This window comes from Labeo rohita, unplaced genomic scaffold (genome assembly GCF_022985175.1).
Source record: "Labeo rohita strain BAU-BD-2019 unplaced genomic scaffold, IGBB_LRoh.1.0 scaffold_134, whole genome shotgun sequence".
NCBI lineage: Eukaryota > Metazoa > Chordata > Actinopteri > Cypriniformes > Cyprinidae > Labeo > Labeo rohita.
The window spans coordinates 53,678-76,153 of NW_026127494.1; the positions used below are offsets into that span (position 1 = coordinate 53,678).

The window sequence follows — 22,476 nt, forward strand, 5'->3', positions numbered from 1 at the left end:
ATCTTGGCTGAGCATTCAATGTTGTTATGGGAAAGGATGAAGCTAATTGGTTAGTTCTTGTCACATGACCCGCGGTGCGTTTGCGGCATTCTGAAAAGCTGAGATGTTTTCATCTTGATGCGGTGCGGGTGCGTCTGGAAAAACCAAAGGTGTCGGACCGCGTTGCTTCCGTTATGAGCGCGGCTTTTCCAACCTACAGCATTTCTACAAAATATGGGAGAGTCGCCGATGCCATTTAAGGCATGGATTCATATTTTTTAAACCTATGTCTTGGCCATGGACGAGCGCTCTCGGATGCCCAAAAACGCACTCTGCTGATCCATTGCCTGGGGGCAGAAGGCCAGACACAATTTTACACGCTTACTGTTGCAGATGATAAATACGACACGGCATTACAAGCTATCCGCACATTTTTCGAGCCGAAAGTGAATGTGGTAGCTGAACGGTACAGATTTCCCCAGCGAGGACAACGATGGTGAAACTATGGATCAATATGTTGCGGCGCTTAAGGAGTTAGAGGCTACATGTGAAATCGGGTCCATGGAGGAAGAAATGATCTGGGATTAACTTGTTGAAAAAAACTAATTCAACCCGTATACAGGAACATTTACTATTAGAAGTGGATCTTACTTTAAAAAAGGCTGTCACCATCGCCGGTCAAATAGAAACTGCAGTGGCCGAGGCAAAAGTGATGAGCAAACAAGCAGACGGCACAGTACAAGTTATCCAGCAATCACGATATCAGCACAGCAAACTCAGCCGCTAAACAGGGAAGAATGTGCAGACATGACGAAGAGCAGCCACGCCGCCGCGCAAACCCACGTCTCAAGGGAAAACATGCTACAGGTGTGGTTCCAAACAGCATACTGCTAACTTCCAAAAATGCCCTGCTAAAGAAGCTATCTGCAATGCAGGTAAGAAGAGAGGGCATTTCGCTAAAGTGTGCCGTGGACACAAACACGTAAGTGAGATTTCAATTCCTGATGTGACTGTGCTTACTGTGTGTATCGTTCAAATCAGCGCATGTGAAACGTCTAAGGTTACGTATGTAACTAGGATGGCTACGAGACGCCGCGTCTCGTAGCCATCCTCCTGCGTCCCTGCGAGCACTGCTTCTCTCCTGGAAGCTGACGCTCGTTCTGGCGCACGTGCTTTTATGCTTCCTGGTCAGTGACGTGGGTGACGTGTGCCTATGACGTTTCGTTCTTTCATTGGTTTGATTTCACACGTGATTCAGAGCGCGGTCACGCTGAAGGCGTTCCCAAAGCGTTTCGACGCGGCGTCTCGTTCCCTTCGGGGAACCGGGGTTACATACGTAACCTTAGATGTTCCCCTTCAGGAACTCGAGCCGCGTCGAAACGCTTTGGGAACGAGATGCCCACGCCGCCAGACCCCTAGTCCCTGCCTAGGATGTGCTAGGACAAAGGACAGAGGCACCGGGCGAGACCCGCAGGTCAAGTTCATAAAACCTGACAAAGGTCAAAGGTGAGGACCATCCCGCAGCGTTACAGATATCTTGCATGGGAACCCCAGCAAGAAAAGCTTTGGAGGCAGCCATGCTCCGGGTAGAATGGGCTCTGACCCTTAGAGGAGGGGGAAGGTCAGAGGCCTCATAAGCAGAAAGAATAGCGTCCACTACCCAGCGACTTAACGTTTGCTTGGAAGCAGGGAGGCCCCTTTTTGGGGGGCCATAACAGACAAACAACTGGTCTGACTTTCTCCACCTGGCAGCCCTGTGGACGTATGCATCCAGTGCTCGCACTGGACACATACAATTAAGCTTCTGCTGGTCAGCATCCCGAAAGGGGGGAGGACAAAAGGCCTGAAGTACAACAGGCCGTGGTGTCGAGGAGGGGACCTTAGGGACATAACCCGTTTTTGGATAGAGGAAAGCTTTAGACAGACCTGGCGCAAAGTCCAGGAAGGAAGGGGCCACAGAGAGGGCCTGAAGATCCCCGACTCTCTTAAGAGAGGAAAGAGCTAAAAGAAAGACAGTTTTTAAAGTGAGGAATCTGTCCGGAATTTCCTCAACAGGCTCGAAGGGAGGCCTGCAGAGAGCCTCTAACACCACCGACAAGTCCCATGAAGGGACACGAGGTCATACCGGAGGCCTGAGCCTCAAAGCACCGCGGAGGAAACGTGTAACAAGAGGGTCCTTTCCCACGGAAAGACCACCAAGAGGGGCGTGGTAGGCCACAATGGCCGCCACGTAGACCTTCAAGGTGGAGTGGGATAACCCTGCAGACAACCGGCTTTGCAGGAACTCCAGCACTGAACCAACTGGGCAGTTAACTGGGTCTTGCTGGCGGTCTCCGCACCAAGAAGTGAAAAGTTTCCACTTCAGGGCGTACAGTTTCCTCGTGGAGGGAGCTCTAGATTGGAGGATGGTCTCAACAACCTCAGACCGGAAGCTAAGAGGTGTGCCCCCTCAGAGGCCACACCCCAGCTTCCACAGCTCCGGCCGGGGGTGAAGAATGGTGCCCCCTGCCTGTGAGAGGAGATCACCCCTGACGGGGATCTCCCAGGGAGAGCCGTCGAGGAGAGAAATCAGGTCCGAGAACCATACTCGGCCCGGCCAGTACGGGGCTACTAGAAGAAGGGACACCCCGTCCCGGCGCACTCTCTCTAGAACTCCCGGGAGCAGAGCGATCGGGGGAAAGGCGTACAGACGTAGCCTCGGCCACGTCTGCACCATGGCATCCAGCCCCAGGGGAGCTGGATGAACTAGAGAGTACCAGAGGGAACATTGCGTGTTCTCCCTCGTGGCAAAAAGGTCCACCTGGGCTGGACCAAACACTCTCCAGATCTGCTTCACCACCTCGGGGTGAAGCATCCATTCCCCGGGCCTCGGCCCCTGTCTCGACAGGATGTCTGCTCCCAAGTTGAGATGCCCAGGAACATAAACTGCTCTCAGCGAGAGGAGTTTGCCCTGGGACCACACAAGGATCTGGTGCGCCAGCTTGTACAAGGGGCGCGAACGCAGACCTCCCTGGTGGTTGATGTAAGAGACCACCGAGGTGTTGTCGGTGCGGACCAACACATGGCGGTCTCTTAGGTCCGGGAGAAAGTGTTTCAGAGCCCGAAACACGGCCAGCATCTCCAGGCAATTTATGTGCCACGTGAGTTGGCGACCGCTCCACAGACCGCGGGCAGGGTGGCCACTCATGACCGCTCCCCAACCGTAGCGTTACGCGGCGACAAGGAGCTCCCAACACCGGGCCCTGAGACAAGAACCAAGGCTTCCTCCGCATGTCCAGGGCACGTAGGCAACGCCGTGTGACCCTGATCATGCGAAGAGATGTCGGAGATGTCACTATCCTTAATCTCCTCGCCTTCATCCAGCTCTTTTAGCAGGTCAGCCTGGTACGCCTGTAACACCGACATGGTGTGCAGACACGCACCAGCCTGACCCGCAGCCGTGTACCCCTTGCCCACCAGCGCTGAGGTGACTCGCAGCGGCTTGGAGGGCAAGACCGGAGCCTTCAGAGACGATGCGGACTCGGGGGACAGATAGCTCGCGAGCGTCTGTTCCACCCGAGGCATCGCTCTGTACCCTCGCTCATCCAACCCCACCACATAACCGTAGTTATAAGAAGCAGGGATGAACAAGCGGGACGAGAAGGGTGCATTCCATGATCTCGACACCTCAGTGTGGAGATCAGGAAAGAATGGAAGGCTCCGGCGTGCTGGAGGTGGTCGAGACCGCAGAAATCTCTCGTCCAACTTGCTTTTCTGCGGCTCGACTAATGGCTCGGCGGGCCAATCGATGCTTAACTTGGCCACCGCCCGAGTCACCACCTCCAGCAGCTCCTCATACTGGGGAAACTGAGGTGCTGCAGCCTCATCCACACTCACCACATCAATCTCCTCGGAGCAAGATATGGGGAGCGTGGAGGCCGACCCCCGGGGGGAAGAAACCGCAGCGCGGGCTTCCGATCCCGAGGGCCGGGCAGCGGATCTGGTGGGTGAGGCAGGAGATAGGGGGTCACCCGTCTCCATACCCTCCACCAGATCCAGTTGCGAACCCCACGAGTGCAGCCGCCGCTCCGCCTCGGCGGAAGCGGGACCGGACCCGCGGGGAACGCTGATGAAGGATCCCTCCGAGGAGAAGAGATCCTTCCGGGAGCGGAGCAGACGCATAGGTAATGCTTCGCAATGCGGGCAATCGCCCCCCTCGAGGGCCGATGTCGCATGCTTCGCTCCCAAGCAAGCCACGCATAGAGCGTGTGTATCCCAGCTCGAGATGTAACGAGGCTTGCTAATGTTCTTAGTCTTTTTCTCACACTTTTTCGACATACTGTCTCAAAATAAAAGTGGTGCTAACTTGCGACCAAAAGAGACAGCACAGACAAACACAGAGCGCTGCTGAAAGACAGAAGCTGACGCTCGTTCTGGCGCACGTGCTTTTATGCTTCCTGGTCAGTGACGTCACCCGCCTATGACGTTTCGTTCTTCCATTGGTTTGATTTCACACGTGATTCAGAGTGCGGTCACGCTGAAGGCGTTCCCAAAGCGTTTCGACGCGGCTCGAGTTCCTGAAGGGGAACCACACAGAATGTAAATTTAATGCTGGATACAGGCTCAGCGGTATCAATTCTTCCAATGTCATTGTGCACTCAGTATTTTCCTACTGCTACTCTTATGGAAGCAAAGCTGAATTTAGTGAGTTATGGTGGACATACCATTCCAGTAATGGGCTGCTTGGAAGCTGTATTATGATCGGCGTGCTACAGCAGAACTGTTCGTTGTTAACACTGGCACTGCGGTGTTAGGCCGAGATTTGTTTGCAGCCTTAGAACTGCAGCTGTTAGACGGCCGTATTGTTACATCACCATGCTGCCCAATAAATGCAGCTGACACCACTATGAAACCTGAGAAACTGGGTTGTGCACAAGGATTCACACACCTAGTCAAGGTCCATGCTGATGTGAAACCAGTACAGCAAAAATTGCACCGGCTTCCATTTGCAATCCGCGAGGCTGTTTCACAGGAATTGAAGCAGTTCGTTCAGCTGGATGTGATTGAACCCATTGAATCGTCTGAATGGGTCTCGCCAATCGTGGTAACAAAACAAAAAAACAAAGGGAAAATACAGCTTTGTGTGGATTTGCGAGAACCAAATAGAGCCATAGTGGTGGACAGTTTTCCACTTCCTCACATGGAGGAAATGTTTGCAGAACTGAGGGTATCAACTGTCTTTTCAACCTTGGATCTGCAGAGTGCCTATCACCAAGACCTACTCCATGAGGATAGCCATAGCCTCACTTCATTACTCACAACGGCTTATTTCTCTACAAGAGAGTAGCATATGGTCTGGCTTCTGGGCCGAGCTGTTTTTCAGAGACTGATGTTGACTGTACTAAAGGGACTTACAGGTGTTCAGTGCTATCTGGACAACATTATTGTTTCAGGAAAGACATCTGAGGAACACGACAAGAACTTGGATGTAACACTTCCGTGCCTGGAAACAACTGGACTTAAGTTGAACTTTGACATATGCCAGATCAGACAGATGGATCAGATGTCATTCTTAGGACACACAATATCAGCTAAGGGACTCCAGCCAGATGTATCTCATGTCCAGGCAGTTTTGCATGCACCACCACCAAAGGATATCACCAGCTTACGTTCTTTCCTTGGGCTCACAGTGTGGTATTCAAAGTTTATACCTGATTATTCTGCGGTGGTTGAGCCTCTCAGAGCGCAGTGTCGAGGATCAGCTTCATTCACCTGGACGCCTGAGGCGCAGACAAGTTTTGACCGGGTGAAAGATCTCATAATTAATAGCCCTGCACTTGCACTCTTTGACCCTGAGCTACACACTATCGTCACAACAGATGCTTCTAATCATGGCCTGGGTGCTGTTCTAACCCAAATGCACCCAGATGGGTCTGAAAAAAACTATTGCTTTTGCGTCACGTACATTGACACAAGCAGAATTCAAGTACTCCACAATAGAGAAGGAAGCATTAGGATGTTTGTGGGCAACGGAAAAATGGAGAACTTACCTGTGGGGGCGACGTTTTACGTTGCGCACAGACCACAGCCCCCTCACAGCACTGCTCACCTCAAAGGGACATGGACGGGCAGGACATCGGATTGCTCGGTGGTCAGCTAAATTGATGATGTTTGACTATGAAATCCAGTACAAATCTGGATGTGAGAATGTTGCAGCTGATTGCTTGTCTCACTTACCATTACAGAGCAGCGGTCCTGTGCTAGAGGATGATGTGGAGGTGGTTGCGCTTACTTCAACCCTTATGGCCATATCAGCTGATGAATTCAAGGTGGCTGGTGCTGCCTGTCCAATATATTGTGAACTAGTTGATCTACTGATGACCAAATGGCCGAAATCAGTGCAACCCGTGTCAGTGGCTCAGCCTGAAAGACAGGTTAGGGTGAGACGAGCACCAGCGTGGACTCGGGACTATGTGATGAACTAACATTGTTCATGGTTGTCACGTAAATAGTATATTATAATGCATTTAGAGTAAAGTGATGTTCTATAAGAAATGTTGTTGAATCAAGGGAGATGTTAAAGTCATGTTTGACATGATGATACTGTTCAGCTGAAACCTTGGTACTACTATGCAATGTGTTGTAATCCCTAAAAAAAAAAAAAAAAAAAAAAAAAAGTGTTGTACCAAATGAGTGCAAGTATAATTATTTAAAAGAGAGAGAGATGTGGTGTTGCCATCTGTCCTGTGGGTGGCACTAGTGGGATGTTTGAGTAATCTAAGGGTGGCGAAAGAGAGAACAGTTTGCAGTAAAAGAATGAGTTCATAATTTACCTGTTTCTTGTGTGTGTTTTCCTATTCTACGACATAACACTACTGCAGCTTGCACTCACACTGCCCGTTGGCTCGGCTACATCAGAAATCTCAGTTATGAGAAGAATGCGAAACTGGCTCTTCAGTGACACATGACATATTCTCAGATGTTTCAGTACTGCTCAAAGAGAATGATTTGACTAAAAATGATCAGAAGAGATGGTGAAGAAAGATAGTGGTCACCTACGCAATTCGGAAAAAGAGGCGGCTTTTCTGCAAACTATTTGTACTGCACTCACTGTTAATTCTCATTCGTCTGCCCTTGGGTGCCTCTCCACACATAAAAGTGAAACTCCGCCTGTGACTGGACTTTCTTGTTGTGAAGTGACAGTGCTACCCATTCAGTCAATGTATATAAGAAAATTATTATATCTGTTATAAATTACATTTCTGAGATATCAAACAAGTTGCTTTCAGTTTCTGTATTTAAAAAAGTCTGTAACTACTGATTTATTATATCTATAATTATATGGATCAGTGGTTGTGCAGGTCATATTGGTTAACCAGGAAATATAAACGTGAGAAAAACAAAATAACTGTGTGATAACACAAATAGAATAGAATAGAAATATCATCATCATCTCCTAAGCATATAAAGCAAAAAAAAAAAAAAAAAAAAAAAAAAAACAGAAATGTTGAAACACCAAGAAGAATGTTTACGTAAAGAGGAAAGAAGCATATATTAATCTAAAACGAATGTTTACAGATTATAAAATACAACACATGCATTGATTTCAAACTACTTGCAAACTTGTTTTCTAACATGTTTTCCTTCACTATCAGGCTCAAATTACACACTTAAAAAGAAAATGTATTTTACATTACTTTTTTATATAAAGAAATTCATATTAAGTCATCTTACTGACTTTAAGCATTTTAGCAGAATCTTTTATTACAAAAAGTGTTTTTTTTTAAATCATGAACAACAAATTTATGCAAATATGTCCAAGTTTTTGACTCATGCTCTAAATTTGCAGAGAATTGAGAACAATATAATTAATTCTGTGCTTTTTCTCCAGAATTTGCATAATGAGAGAAAAGCAGTGTACATACCATCTGATATAACTGGAATAACAGCCAAAACAGTGAACATAAGCAGCTCCATGTTCAGCTGAACTCATAATTGTGTGTATGTACTGTCACAGATTTTAAGTTAGTGATAATGTGCATGAAGGCAGTATGTTAAAACCTGCTAATCTAGATAAACCTGTTCTGATTTAGTTGGTGGGGCTGAAGTCACAACACAAGCTCTTGACTATAGACAACCATAATAAATTTAACACTTAGTGAAAACATGACACTTAAAAAAATAACAAAAAGAAATAAATAAAAGAAGAACAACTGACCCAGTTGTCGCGACTGATGTTCCGGTAGTGCTTCCTTCTATTTCTTATCCTGACATAATGAATTACTTCGTTTCTTCGTTTTTTCACCAAGTCTAGAAGCAAGTTCCATTCGGTTCAATGGCATTGTTTACACTCAATGCCGCTGCAATGGCTGACTTCCTGATGACGTAACGTGAAAACACTCTATAGTGAAGGTACTGATACCAGAAAAATCAGACAAAAAAAAAGAAGTATTTGTACTTCGTTACTTCCCATCTCTGACCAGTCAGAGTTTCAGGACAAAAGTGGAAGAGTTTCTCATGCAGACCTATTTGCCATTTCATGAGTCTCTGCTGAACTCTACATCAGACCTTATACTGTAGATCAGCTGTCACATCAATGATAGATCCAGATGCAGTTATACAAAGAATCAACACGTCCTTGTGTAAGCCAAAAAGAATCTAAGAGAAACCCAAGAGATGTCCATCTTCAGCTTGCAACTGAGAGTACAGAGCAGTTTGTGTACAGAGCTTATGCAGACAATAGTATGTTCCTGCACAACCGGGGTGTTGTATTTGTGCTTATTTGGGCTGGTTAGTAAAGTTTGCAATCACTATGGCACATCCGGTAAGAATGCAAGTACTCAGATGTTTCTTCTTTAACATTTATTCTCCATTGTAGAAGGGTGTGTGTGTGGTTTTTTAGCTGCACGCACAAACTGGAAATAAACTTTGTGGAGAACACTCATTTGGCTCCGCACTGAACTCTGCTGCCACGCACTTCTTTTTACTGTCTAGCGGAACTACTCCCAGATTAAGCTTAAGCTTTACTGATTCTCAGATGTTTCTTCTTTAACATTTATTCTTTGAGCTGCACAAACTCAATAAACTTTGTGGAGAAACTCATTTGGCTCCGCACTGAACTCTGCTGCACTTTTACTGTCTAGCGGAACTACTCCCAGATTAAGCTTAAGCTTTACTGATTCGTATTTTGAGCTGTCAATCAAAGAAATCCACCAATGACTTTCACTGTCCGTTATTAGTTTTCATCCTTCAAAACAGCCGCCCCCGAATTTGCAGAGTCAAATTCGCCTTCATCTAAAAGGACTTGTCTCAGTTTTGTCAGTGTTAGGGATGGATGGTAATTTAATAAGGCGAGCTACTGGTCTGGTGTATACTCTGTCCTTTAATTTGATCTCTGCGGTCCTAATCCGTCCATCAGCTCCAGGGAAGACTTTGGTGATTTGTCCTACTGGCCAGACAGCTCTGGGTAATTGCGGGTCGAGGATCATCACAGCCATGCCAGGCTGTAAGTTATCAGTATCTTTCTGCCACTTGAAACGGGTTTGTAGGTTAGGAAGGTAGTGCTTGATAAAGTGGCTCCAAAACTGATCTGTGAGGACTTGCGTGTGCCTCCATCTACGACGACTTAAAAGTTCTGAGTCATGGTAGACAGCCTGAGGGAGTGATGGATCGAGCCGCCCCATGAGGAGAAGATTGGGTGTGACTGGGTTGGGGTCTGCAACATCAGTTGATGCATAACCAAGTGATTTTGAGTTTAAGATCCCTTCGACTTCAACTAGTATTGTCCTTAATACCTCCTCAGTCATGCTTTGATTCTGCAAAGTAGCATACAGTGCAGACTTAATGGATCTTATTTCTCGTTTCCAAGCTCCTCCGAAGTGAGGACTGCTGGGGGGGTTGAATTTAAACTGGACTTGTTCTTTAGCTAGTTGGGTTTGCAAGGTAGGACTCAAGGCTTCGAATGCTTCCTGGAGTTCTCTTTCCCCCCCTTTGAAGTTAGTGCCTTGATCTGAAAGTAATTCAGATGGCTTATCTCTACGAGAGATAAAACGACGCAGTGACATCGGAAAGGAGTCTGTATCTAGACTGTGTAGTATGTCTATGTGGACAGCACGAGTAGTAAGGCACTTGAAAAGGATGCCCCAACGCTTTTCATTGCGTCTTCCCACTTTCACTGTAAAGGGACCAAAACAGTCCATACCAGTAGAAAAGAAGGCAGGCTTCAACAGTTGCAGCCTAGCTTGAGGTAGGTCTGCCATTAAGGGCACGGTTGGCTTGGCTCTCCATTTTTGGCAATCAAAGCAAGAGCGTTGTTGTTTTTTAACAGATGCTCTACCTCGCAGGATCCAGTATCGGCGACGAAGATCTGCGAAAACCCGTTCAGAACCTGGGTGACAAAGTTGGTTGTCCACATCCTGAATGAGGAGTTGTGTTACTTTGTGAGCTGGGTCTAGAACCACTGGGTGGATAGTGTCTGGATCTAGCTGATCACTGCGGCGAAGTCGCCCTCCGACTCGGATGAGTTGGAATACAGGGTCATATTCAGGTGCAAGTGTGATCAAACGGCTAGAGGTTGGTACTGGTCTGCCCATTGCTAAACAGTCAAAATCTTCAGGGAAGCTATCTTGTTGAGATTTCCTTAGGATATCTGTTTCTGCCAATTTGTAGTCATCAGCTGTTGGATTTCCCAGTTTCCCAGCCGCCCCGTGGCGCAAGAGCACAATTGCCTCAATTAAATCTTTAAAGCTGTTGTACTGCTCTGGATCTGGGAAAGAGTGATCTTCTGCTACAGATACATGATTGCAGCAGACAGATTTTCTCAGCTCACAACTATCAATAATACCTTGGTCTGGGGTAAGGGGCCAGTGATCCTGTGACTGCCAGAGGAATGCCGGTCCATATCTCCACCGATTATCTGTTGCTAATTCTGCCAAAGTTTTTCCACGAGTGATGTCGTCTGCTGGATTATTGGTAGAGTCAACATAACGCCAGGTTTGATCATTGGTTAGTTCCTGAATCTCTGCCACTCTGGCGCCCACAAAAACCTTAAAGCGGCAGGAGTCAGACTGTAGCCAAGTCAGGACTGTGGTAGAGTCAGTCCAGAGGAAACAGGAAGAGATGTCTAATGTAAGCTCTCTGATGAGAAGAGAAGCTAACTGAGCACCAGTTAGGGCTGCACACAGTTCTAACCTTGGCATGGATAGCTGTCGTTTAGGGGCGACTCTTGATCTAGCAGTGAGGAATGCCACTTCAATACTTCCCTCAAGGTTTTCTGTTCGTAGATACGCAACAGAACCATAAGCCTTTTCTGAGGCATCGCAAAAGACATGGATTTGCCGAGTACAGTTAGGAACATCCATCTGTGGACTTACATAGCAGCGGGGTAAGTTGATCTGGGACAAGTGTTGCAATTCCCCCTGCCAAGAGTTCCAGGTTTGAAGAAGATCTTCGGGCAGCAATGGATCGTCCCATTCTCTGTGTTTTGCCCAAAGATGTTGGATAAGAATTTTGGCCCTAGTTGTGTAGGGAACAATGAATCCGAGAGGATCATATTGACTTGCTACCACTTTGTATATGTTCCTCATTGTTGGTTCTGGGCAGTCTAGCAGGCGGCACTTGTACCTTAGAGTGTCTGAATGGCATAGCCAACGCAGCCCCAGTGCAAACTCTTGTGAGTCTTCCCCAGTCTGATTGAGCCAGAGCTCACTGCTCTCTGACCTGGCTTCCTTAGGTAAATGAGAAATGACGTCAGGCATATTACTTGCCCACTGGCGTAATTCGAAGCCACCTGTAGCTAGCAGGTCTCTCAATGAATCCACACGCAATTTGGCCTCATCCAACGAAGAAAGGCTTTGTAGACAATTGTCTACATAAAATGATCTTTCAATAGAGTCTCATACCGGGTCTCCAGGTTGGCTGTGGTCGAATACATGTCTCTGCAGAGCGTATGTAGCACAGCATGGACTACATGTTGTCCCGAATGGAAGCACTTGCCACTCATAGATATTGGGCTGTTTCTCTCTTTCCAAATTGCGCCATAAGAAACAGAGGAGCGGCTTGTCCTCTGGCAGCAATCTCACTTGGTGAAACATGCCCTTTATGTCGCTACTAATAGCAACAGAGTGCTCCCTAAACCTCAGCAGCACACCAAGTAAAGAAGACCCCAAATTTGGTCCAGGCAGGAGAAGATCATTCAGGTTTTTTCCTTTGTAGGAAAATGAGCAGTTAAAGACAACTCTGTTCTTCCCATTGTGACTCACCATATGATGAGGTATGAACCAGGATTCGTCAGTCTCACTCAGCATCTGCCCTTGTACCTTGACTGCATAGCCAGCTTGTTCCAGCTTCTTAATTTCAGCATTATAGGCTTCTGCTTTTTTTGGGGGTCTCTCATTAAACGATTCTCTGTGCTGCGGAGGTTGGCCATCACAGCTTCCTTTGTGGCTTGTAGTTTAGGCATGTGCTTTACCCTGAGGAGAGGAGTGGCATAGCGCTGGATCCCATCGATGTCGATCCGTTTGGTCTTCGCCTCTAACAGGTTAATTGCCTCCTGATCTTGCTTAGATCTAGTGACAAGCTTCTCATTCCTGTAAGGCAGTACGTCCAGTTGCCAAAGTTGCTGCACATTTTTGAACAGTTCATTTGAAGGAGACACAACTGAAATGTTCAAGCACTGTTGAGACTGAAGCTGATAATGGACAAGCTTTGCAGGACCCTGGACTGTCCAACCCAACCTCGTTCTCACTGCAGCTGGTCCACCAGAAGGACCCAAGAGTACTGGCGCAATTGGCGTGATTAAGTGAGGATAATCAGAGCCAATTAACAAGAGTGGGTGAGCTTTATCAAGGGCAGGAATGGGCAGTCCTCTGAGATGCCTGTACTTGCTTTGTAGAGCTTTGATAGGGTAAGTATGTTCTGCTAACCCTAGCTGATCTGCTGTGAATGCTCTGTTGATCTTAAAGACTTCTTTGGGGCTGACAAGCAGGAGAAATGGAGAAGGACACAGAATTACCTCGTATGACCTTCATGTCTTGTCGAACTGTTCTCAGTACCAGGTCCTCTTTCTTCCCGCGAAGATTCAGTTTCTGAGCAGCAGCCTGAAGGAGAATTGTTCGCTCTGAGCCATCATCTAGAATGGCGAAGGTCTCTAGCACATGCTCTCCATTATGCAAGATCACTTTGGTGACTTTCAGGAGTACCTGACTGCAGCCTGCTTGCCTATCCAAGTACAGAACCTCATTAGTGGGACTGGAAAGAGGAGGGTTTTCTCTGACTGGTCTATCATTAAGCTTGTGGAGTGCCTCAAGATGCCTGCCCTTACAGATTTTACAGGTTATTTTCAGACGGCACTGTGCTGCTTGGTGGGTGCGACCACAACGCCAACATTTCTTGTTTGTTTTTACCCAGTGGCTCTTCTGATCTTTAGTAAGCTGACTAAAGTTCTGGCACTGATTTAAGTAATGCTGGGTGTTGGAGCAATAGGGACAGTATGCCTTTACCTTATCTTGTAGTCTAGTAGCACTTAGACTGAACCCTTCTGTCTGTTGATTGGCGGAGGAAGGGTCTAAGCTGTGAAATATGGATAATGTCTTACTAGACTTGAAGTCTTTGTGCCTGTCCTTTCTTTGACCAGGGCGTTCCTTCCTTTCTCCAACAAACTCAAAGCCACTTTCTTGAATTGTCAGTTCGTATTCTAGCCACTCCGCAAAGTTCAGAAGTGTGGGGATGCGGACTCCCAGGGGATACATGTACCTCTTGAAATCAGCACGCAGGTCCTGAGGTAACTTTGACAGTAGCCTAGTAACATGTGAGCCGCACTGGAGTTCGACATTACCACTTTCACCAAGTTGATCTAGCATGCCCACGAGTGCTCTGACCTTGAGTGCAAACTTCTTGAATCCAGTTGTATCATGACTACGAATACTCGAGCCTTCCATGAGGTCAGCAATATGATGCAGAGCTAACTAGTGGGGCTGTCCATACTGCTCTGCAAGGGATGCCATGGTGTCTGAATGAATCTTCTTGAATTTGTGTATGAGTCTGCAATCAGAAGGGCATCCTCAAACTTGAGATGATCTAGGAGGATCTGATATTTAAATCTCTCTGTGGCATCTTCAGGCAGAACGTTATCCAGGGAGATCTTCAGTCTGGCAAACTCTCGTGGGTCCCCTTTGGTGAAATCTGGAATTGTGGGCTTAGGGCCTCGATATACTTTCTCTCGCTGAGGGTTATGGAAGTCCTCACCAGTCTCCTTTCGATACTGCACACTGACGTGAGAAGGTATGTGGGGAAACCTGGACTGTTTATCAGTGTCATGTGCTCTCTGCTGGTAAGATGCCACTGAACCGTCATCGGGTTCACAGTATTCAGGAGTCGTTGGACCCGAAGGTGGGTGTGATGTCCTGCCTAGTCTACGCAAACATGCAGTTAATTCCTCCACTAAGTCTGGGACAGCTGCTGTTGGAGGTGGAGGTAGTGGTTTATTCACTACAGTTCGTGGAAGTGGGACCTCGTCTGCTACTGGTGGGGGTGGGAGTGGCCAGTCCTCCTCTTTGTATGGTATAGGGGCTCTGTCATGTGATGGTGGCATTGGCCTCTGGTGCACTGGAACTGCAGTATCACTTCTCATTTGTCGTTGCATGTCTAAGACTGTAGATTGCAGTTTTTGATTCTCCTTCTTGAGCTGTTGAATAGCCTCTAATATCTCTGACGATACATCCCCTGATATACTGTGGTGAGGTACAGGTGTGCTCTCATACATCTGTTCAAACTGGACAGAATGAGTAAACTGTCTCTGCCTGAGTCCAGTTGAAGGGTCAAAGACTGTGTGATGCGTGAGAGGGGTCATCTCGGCTACTCTCTCAATATGGTGCTGAGGCTCCTGTATCTCTGTGGTGGGAGGCATAGTTTGAACAGCAGGGGAAGGTTGATTATAGTGCGGAAGAGAAACATCATATTCTTCCAACCAGGCTGGTGGCCGCACTCGCCGTTTAGGACGCACATCCGCTGGCCTTCCTTCTCTACTCCTCTGGTCGGAGGACATCTTTAGCAATCCACAGCAATTGCACGATCCGGCTCGAAGGACCAATGTTGTATTTGTGCTTATTTGGGCTGGTTAGTAAAGTTTGCAATCACTATGGCACATCCGGTAAGAATGCAAGTACTCAGATGTTTCTTCTTTAACATTTTATTCTCCATTGTAGATGGGAGTACACAAGGGTGTGTGTGTGGTTTTTTAGCTGCACGCACAAACTGGAAATAAACTTTGTGGAGAACACTCATTTGGCTCCGCACTGAACTCTGCTGCCACGCACTTCTTTTTACTGTCTAGCGGAACTACTCCCAGATTAAGCTTAAGCTTTACTGATTCGTATTTTGAGCTGCCAATCAAAGAAATCCACCAATGACTTTCACTGTCCGTTATTAGTTTTCATCCTTCAAAACACGGAGGGTGCAGTTTCAGGACCGCAGATCTAGGACCGCATTTCTAAGACCCTATTTTTTGTGACAGCGCCATCTAGAGGAGACCTGATTCTCGCATAAAACAAAAACTATTCTTTTTTTTTTTAATCTTTCCATCTTATTTTTAATGTAAGACCTGGTGTGAACTTGTGTTCAAGGCGGTGTCAGCAATCTCCATTTAGCCTTTTTAGCTGTGCAAAACAGTTCATTGTTCTGCTGAATGTTATAAACTAGCATTTGTATTCAAATTATCTTACATTTATTAATGTACCAATAAACACACTAATTTGTAGGGCAATTGTTTTACTGTTTACTGCACTTTATGCGTGTCACACATTAGATGTGAATCGCTGTGCTGCGGCTAATGAACTGAAGTCTCGCAAAGATACAACTCTTTCTTTACAAAAAACTGAATTTAAAACCAGAATATATATGGAATATATTGAAATAAATCAGGTTAAATATTTCAATAGGATTTCAAATGTTCAGGGTATGTTAAGGGTTAGGAGTTGGTTAGGACAATAATTAAGTGTATACAATTTAACAACTACATATTTCTTTAAAATATAACAACATACAGAACTGAATAGCAAGCACTAATAAATAGTATAAGACGCTAATACATGCATAAATACAATAAATAAATTAAACAAACAAACAAACGAAAATATAGGGTCCTAGAAATGCAGTCCTGAAACTGCAGCTTCCGGTTGTGCAGGAACACTCTTCTCGATGCGGACAAAGATGCAGATATGAACGCCACCTGCTGGCGAAATCTGAGACTGCATTTTTTCCAACGCCACAATGTCTATTTAAAGGGGCCACTGGATGCCCGTTTTCCACAAGTTGATATGGATCTTTAAGATCTTAATGAAAAGTCTATAATATACTTTTAATATAAATATAATTTATCGGATTGCTCGGTGATCAGCTAGATTGATGATGTTTGACTATGAAATCCAGTACAAATCTGGACATGAGAATGTTGCAGCTGATTGCTTGTCTCACTTACCATTACAGAGCAGCGGTCCTGTGCTAGAGGATGATGTGGAGGTGGTTGCGCTTACTTCAACCCTTATGGCCATATCAGCTGATGAATTCAAGGTGGCTGGTGCTGCCTGTCCAATATATTGTGAACTACGTGATCTACTGATGACCAAATGGCCGAAATCAGTGCAACCTGTGTCAGTGGCTCAGCCTGAAAGACAGTTTAGGGTGAGACGAGCACCAGCGTGGACTCGGGACTATGTGATGAACTAACATTGTCCATGGTTGTCACATAAATAGTATTTTACACGGGAATGTGATGTTTTATAATGCATTTAGAGTAAAGTGATGTTCTATAAGAAATGTTGTTGAATCAAGGGAGATGTTAAAGTCATGTTCGACACGTTGATACTGTTCAGTTAAAACCTTGGTACTACTATGCAATGTGTATGAATTACTTTGTTTCTTCAGGTTTTTTTTTTTTTCGAAGAAACAAACATTCAGTCAATGTGTATAAGTGTGTAATGTGTAAAATTCAATGTGTATAAGAAAATTATTATATTTTTTATAAATTACATTTCTGACAAAGTATATATGCAATGTGTTGTAAGTATAATTGTTTAAAAGAGAGCGAGATGTGGTGTCGCCATCTGTCCTGTGGGTGGCACTAGTGGGATGTTTGAGTAATCTAAGGGTGGCGAAAGAGAGAACAGTTTGCAGTAAAAGAATGAGTTCAAAATTTACCTGTGTCTTGTGTGTGTTTTCCTATTCTACGACATAACACTACTGCAGCTTGCACTCACACTGCCCGTTGGCTCGGCTACATCAGAAATCTCAGTTATGAGAAGAATGCGAAACTGGCTCTTCAGTGACACATGACATATTCTCAGATCTTTCAGTACTGCACAAAGAGAATGATTTGACTAAAAATGATCAGAAGAGATGGTGAAGAAAGATAGTGGTCACCTACGCATTTCGGAAAAAGAGGCGGCTTTTCTGCAAACTATTTGTACTGCACTCACTGTTAATTCTCATTCGTCTGCCCTTGGGTGCCTCTCCACACATAAAAGTTAAACTCCGCCTGTGACTAGACTTTCTTGTTGTGAAGTGACAGTGCTACCCATTCAGTCAATGTATATAAGAAAATTATTATATCTGTTATGAATTACATTTCTGAGATATCAAACAAGCTGCTTTCAGTTTCTGTATTTAAAAAAGGCTGTAACTACTGATTTATTATATCTATAATTATATGGATCAGTGGTTGTGCAGGTCATATTGGTTAACCAGGAAATATAAACGTGAGAAAAACAAAATAACTGTGCGATAACACAAACAGATAACTAAAAGAAAATTAAAACACTGGAAAAAGAAAAAAAAAAAAAAAAAACTTCCAAAGGTGTACTTTTAAAGAGGACTATAATTACAAAATATAAAAAATAAACACATGGAAGAAATCAGAAATCACAGTGCCAGTTGATCATGTTTACTAGCATAATAATTTTTAGACCTTTGCATGAAAAATGCAGTGTACACAACTTCTTAATGATCAGAAAGCATCGTGCTATGGACAGAAATGTCATTATCATCTCCTAAGCATATAAAGCAACAAAAAAAAAAAAAAAAGGAAAGGAAAGAAGCATATATTAATCTAAAACGAATGTTTACTGATTATAAAATACAACACATGCATTGATTTCAAACTACTTAAGAGGCAAACTTGTGTTGGACCCTTCATGATGTTTTCCTTTACTATCAGGCTCAAATTACACACTTAAAAAGAAAATTTATTTTACATTACTTTTTATATTAAGTCATCTTACTGAATTTAAGCATTTCAGCAGAAGCTTTTATTACAAAAAGTGTTTTTTTTTTTAATCATAAACAACAAATTTATGCAAATATATCCACGTTTTTGACTCATGCTCTAAATTTGCAGAGAATTAAAAAAACAATATAATTAATTCTCTGATTTTCTCCAGAATTTCCATAATGAGAGAGAAGCAGTGTACATACCATCTGATATAACTGGAATAACAGCCAAAACAGTGAACATAAGCAGCTCCATGTTCAGCTAAACACATAATTGTGTGTATGTACTGTCACAGATTTTAAGTTAGCGATAATGTGCAAGAAGGCAGTATGTTAAAACCTGCTAATCTAGATAAACCTGTTCTGATTTAGTTGGTGGGGCTGAAGTCACAACACAAGCTCTTGGCTATAGACAACCATAATAAATTTAACACTATATATAGAGAGTGAAAACATGACACTTCAAAAATAAATATATAAATAAATAAATAAATAAATAAAAGAAGAACAACTGACCCAGTTGTCCTGGACTAATGTTCTGATAGTGCTTCCTTCTATTTCTTATCCTGACATAATGAATTACTTTGTTTCTTCATTTTTTTCAAAGAAACAAACATTCAGTCAATGTGTATAAGTGTGTAATGTGTAAAATTCAATGTGTATAAGAAAATTATTATATTTTTTATAAATTACATTTCTGACAAAGTATATATACAAAGTATAAAAAATAAACACATGGAAGAAATCAGAAATCACAGTGGCAGTTGATAATGTAGCATAATAATTTTTTACACCTTTGCATGAAAAATGCATTGTACACAACTTCTTAATGATCAGAAAGCATAGTGCTATGGACAGAAATGTCATTATCATCACCTAAGCATATAAAGCAAAAAAAAGAAAAAAAAAAAGCAGAAATGTTGAAACACCAAGAAGAATGTTTACGTAAAGAGGAAAGAAGCATATATTAATCTAAAACGAATGTTTACAGATTATAAAATACAACACATGCATTGATTTCAAACTACTTAGGGAACTTCACCATAAAAAAAAATCTGTAAAAATACAGAACAATATACCCTAATAATTGAAGGAAATTTTCCCATTTTTGGTTTTTACAGGTGTTTTTCCGTATTTTTGAATTACGCTTTGCAATTTCCATTGTGGGAACAAAAACGTTGGTGGCTTATATAGGCGTTAAAACACTGAAGAGAAGACGCGGAGAGTTTCTCGGTCAAAGTTTCATTTTAATGTCGGCTTTCGAATTTGGGAAACATGTTTTTCATATACTCTTCGTGGTAAACGAGTTAAATATCACATACATTGTTTACGTAAGGTTAACTTAGTTGCTGTCCGGCTTGTTTGGCAAATGAACATCGGAGTCGTCGCACTCAACATTTCTCTGCATATCGTCAGACATCTTCCAGAGTTTTCTGCCAAATGAGGTAAGTTTTGACCTTTTATTGTCTTGTTTTACACACACACGGAAGATAAAATGCAAAACAGAAATTAATTCGGTAACGTTACTAGTATGCTGTCTGTGAAGCGACTGCTGACACGAACTACGCTGTGCGTCACAGCCAATACAGCTCAACGCATAGCAGCAGTATGAGTTCGTGTGGTGTTTTATTGATGTCCTAATTTCCCCTTTTTCAGGCATGAAATATACAGCAACGTATTTTCATTGAAAGTTAAAGTGATATCGTTTTCATGAGTTCAGTTATTTCTGTGAAAACATGTGAAAATACGGTATTTGATACCAAAATGATAACCTATGCTACCTATGCTAACCACGAGGGACGTGAAGATAATGTATGTCACATAGCATTTAAAGTTGAGCGAAAATGTATTTTGTATGATATTAATTGAAAGTAAATGTTGTGTGCAAAAGAGTTGATGTTATTTGTATTTTGCAGTTCAGTGATTGAGAATAGACTGTTGAAATAGTATTTCATTGAGCTGGGACTCAGAATCGTTAACTGAATCGTTATCTCGTTCATGTAATGTGGAAACGTTTCTGAAGGACTAGTTGATGTTGAAAACTAAAAGAACTAGTATTTTCACAAAGAAATGACTCATGCTACAGTTGTAAGTGGACACACAGACATGAGTGTTAAGTTAAAAGAAAGTGTATTACATAAAGTGTTATTTGGCTTTGATATTGGCTTTGAACATATGCTGATGTGATGTATTGTATTAATGTTTTCACTTATTCACGATTCTGTTACGCATGTGATAACTGTTGAAGAAAGACAGAAATTACACAGCCAATACAGCTCAACGCATAGCAGCAGTACGAGTTTGTGTGGTGTTTTATTGATGTCCTAATTTCCCCTTTTTCAGGGGTGCAACATTTTGGAGGCCCCAGCGAGATGGATGGTTCCTGGTCCTGCCGATCGATGTAGTGCCATGTGACGACATCCCACCTTGCAACCACAACGACAACGACAGGAGGTCGGCAGTGTGCAGTAGTCTCATAATCGGACGGGCAGGAGTGCGAGTAATCTGAGGTTCCTTATCCAACCAGGAGAGCTGCCAGTTCTTCCCGACCAAGTAGACATTCTGCTTTACACTGACACTGACCACTGATCCACAACCAACATGAGCACACTGGAGGACTTAAGACTGGAAGTAGTGGGGACACTTTACTCACTCAACAGTGATCATTTGATTGCAGTATGTGACTTTCTAAATATTGTTGGTACGCAAAGAGAGAATGTTTTGGGGAAGAGTCGCTCATTTCTGATTACACATATTGTAAAGTATCTTGAAAGAGATGAGGTAGAGGAACTTGAAGACCAGGGTATGTCATTTCTCCTTAACCTTAAAGACAAAATCACTGAAATTCAGTTGTCAAATCAAAATACAGTCACAGCAAAAGGAATTGCATGTAACTTAGATGTCAGAACAAGAAAAATTGCAAAAACAGATTGAAGCACTCCAGTTAGCCTTACAGTTATCCTTACAGCCAAAAGAGGGTGAATCAAAACAAGAGGTACAGACAGAGAGTCAAAAAGATCAGACATTCCAGGGCAGTGTCCCGACAAAAGATCTTACCCAATCACTTCTTTGGCAAAGGGAGTTCAAAATATCTGGTCAGATTGGGGAACCAGGCCAGAAAGATAAACTTAGTTTTTCCAGCCTAGCCCATTAAATCAAGAATGGAAAAAAGAAAAATGTCCCTGAACACGAAATAGTCCATGCAGTGATTAAAGCAATTGTACCTGGTATGCAGCTACGCAGCTATCTAGAGGGCAAAGCAAACTTAACATTGCCTACCTTGAGAAGAATCCTTCGTTCACATTACCAGGAGAGGGGTGCCACAGAGCTGTACAAGCAACTGATGTCGGAAGTCCAAGACAGTAAGGAGACACCTCAGAACTTTCTAATTCGTGTTTTGGATCTTAGACAGAAGATCCTATTTGCAACACAGGAAGCTGAGTCCAGTCTCAAATATGACCCCATTCTAGTGCAAAACATGTTTCTGCATACAGTTCTTACCGGTCTGCAGAATGACTACATCAGAGGGGATCTGAAGCCATACCTGCAACAAACAGATGTGAGTGATGAGCTTTTGTTAGAGAAGTTAAACCTTGCTTGCATGACTGAAACAGAGAGACAAAACAAAAAGAAAATCGCAGTCCAGCATCGTTCAGTGGTGGTGCATTCGGTGGAATGCAACGACATCTCAGCACCTGCAGAAAAGAAAGGGAAAACGTCACTTCAGGAAAATAAAAATAAACATAACCCTGATTTGCTAAATGAACTCAGAGAAATAAAATCAGACATGGCACTATTAAAGAATCTCAGCGCTGAAGTGTCACAGATCAGAGAGTCGATTCAGTTGCCCCAGACAGCTGCGGAACAGGGTCTCTCCTCGCCAGGTTTCTGAAACTATGCCTCAGTTAGTCACCCAGAATGCCCATTCCCTGGCTATTGGCCTAATTACAATCCAGGACAGAGAGGGAGAACAGCTCAGTTCCAGCAAGGATTTGCACCACACCGTCTTTCTTCCCAAATGAGTCATCAACGAAGAAGATGCCTCAACTGTCAGCAGAGTGACACTGACAATTATTGCACCCACTGCTATAGATGTGGAAGCAGTGAGCATTTCTTTGCAGGCTGTAGAGCAAGGGCAGTAAATCCATCCAGGGATGCTCAGTTAAACAAGAGAGGGTTACTTCCACGGGACAGGGAGTAACCTGCCAAATGTTAGTCCCACCAACAATGCTCTGGGTGTGGGATGAAGGGCGGTGG

At 43.9% G+C, this 22,476-nt stretch overlaps 1 protein-coding gene across 1 annotated transcript in view; it reads right to left on the reverse strand.

The window, feature by feature from the left end:
* Nucleotides 1-18,504, reverse strand: part of LOC127158106 (uncharacterized) — a 43,690-nt gene extending 25,186 nt beyond the window's left edge. Inside the window, exon 1 of the mRNA XM_051101257.1 lies at nt 18,424-18,504. Within this exon, the coding sequence (XP_050957214.1) occupies nt 18,424-18,475 (52 nt within the window). The 5' untranslated portion in view covers nt 18,476-18,504. The remainder of the gene's footprint in view (nt 1-18,423) is intronic.
* Nucleotides 18,505-22,476: the final 3,972 nt, after the last annotated feature.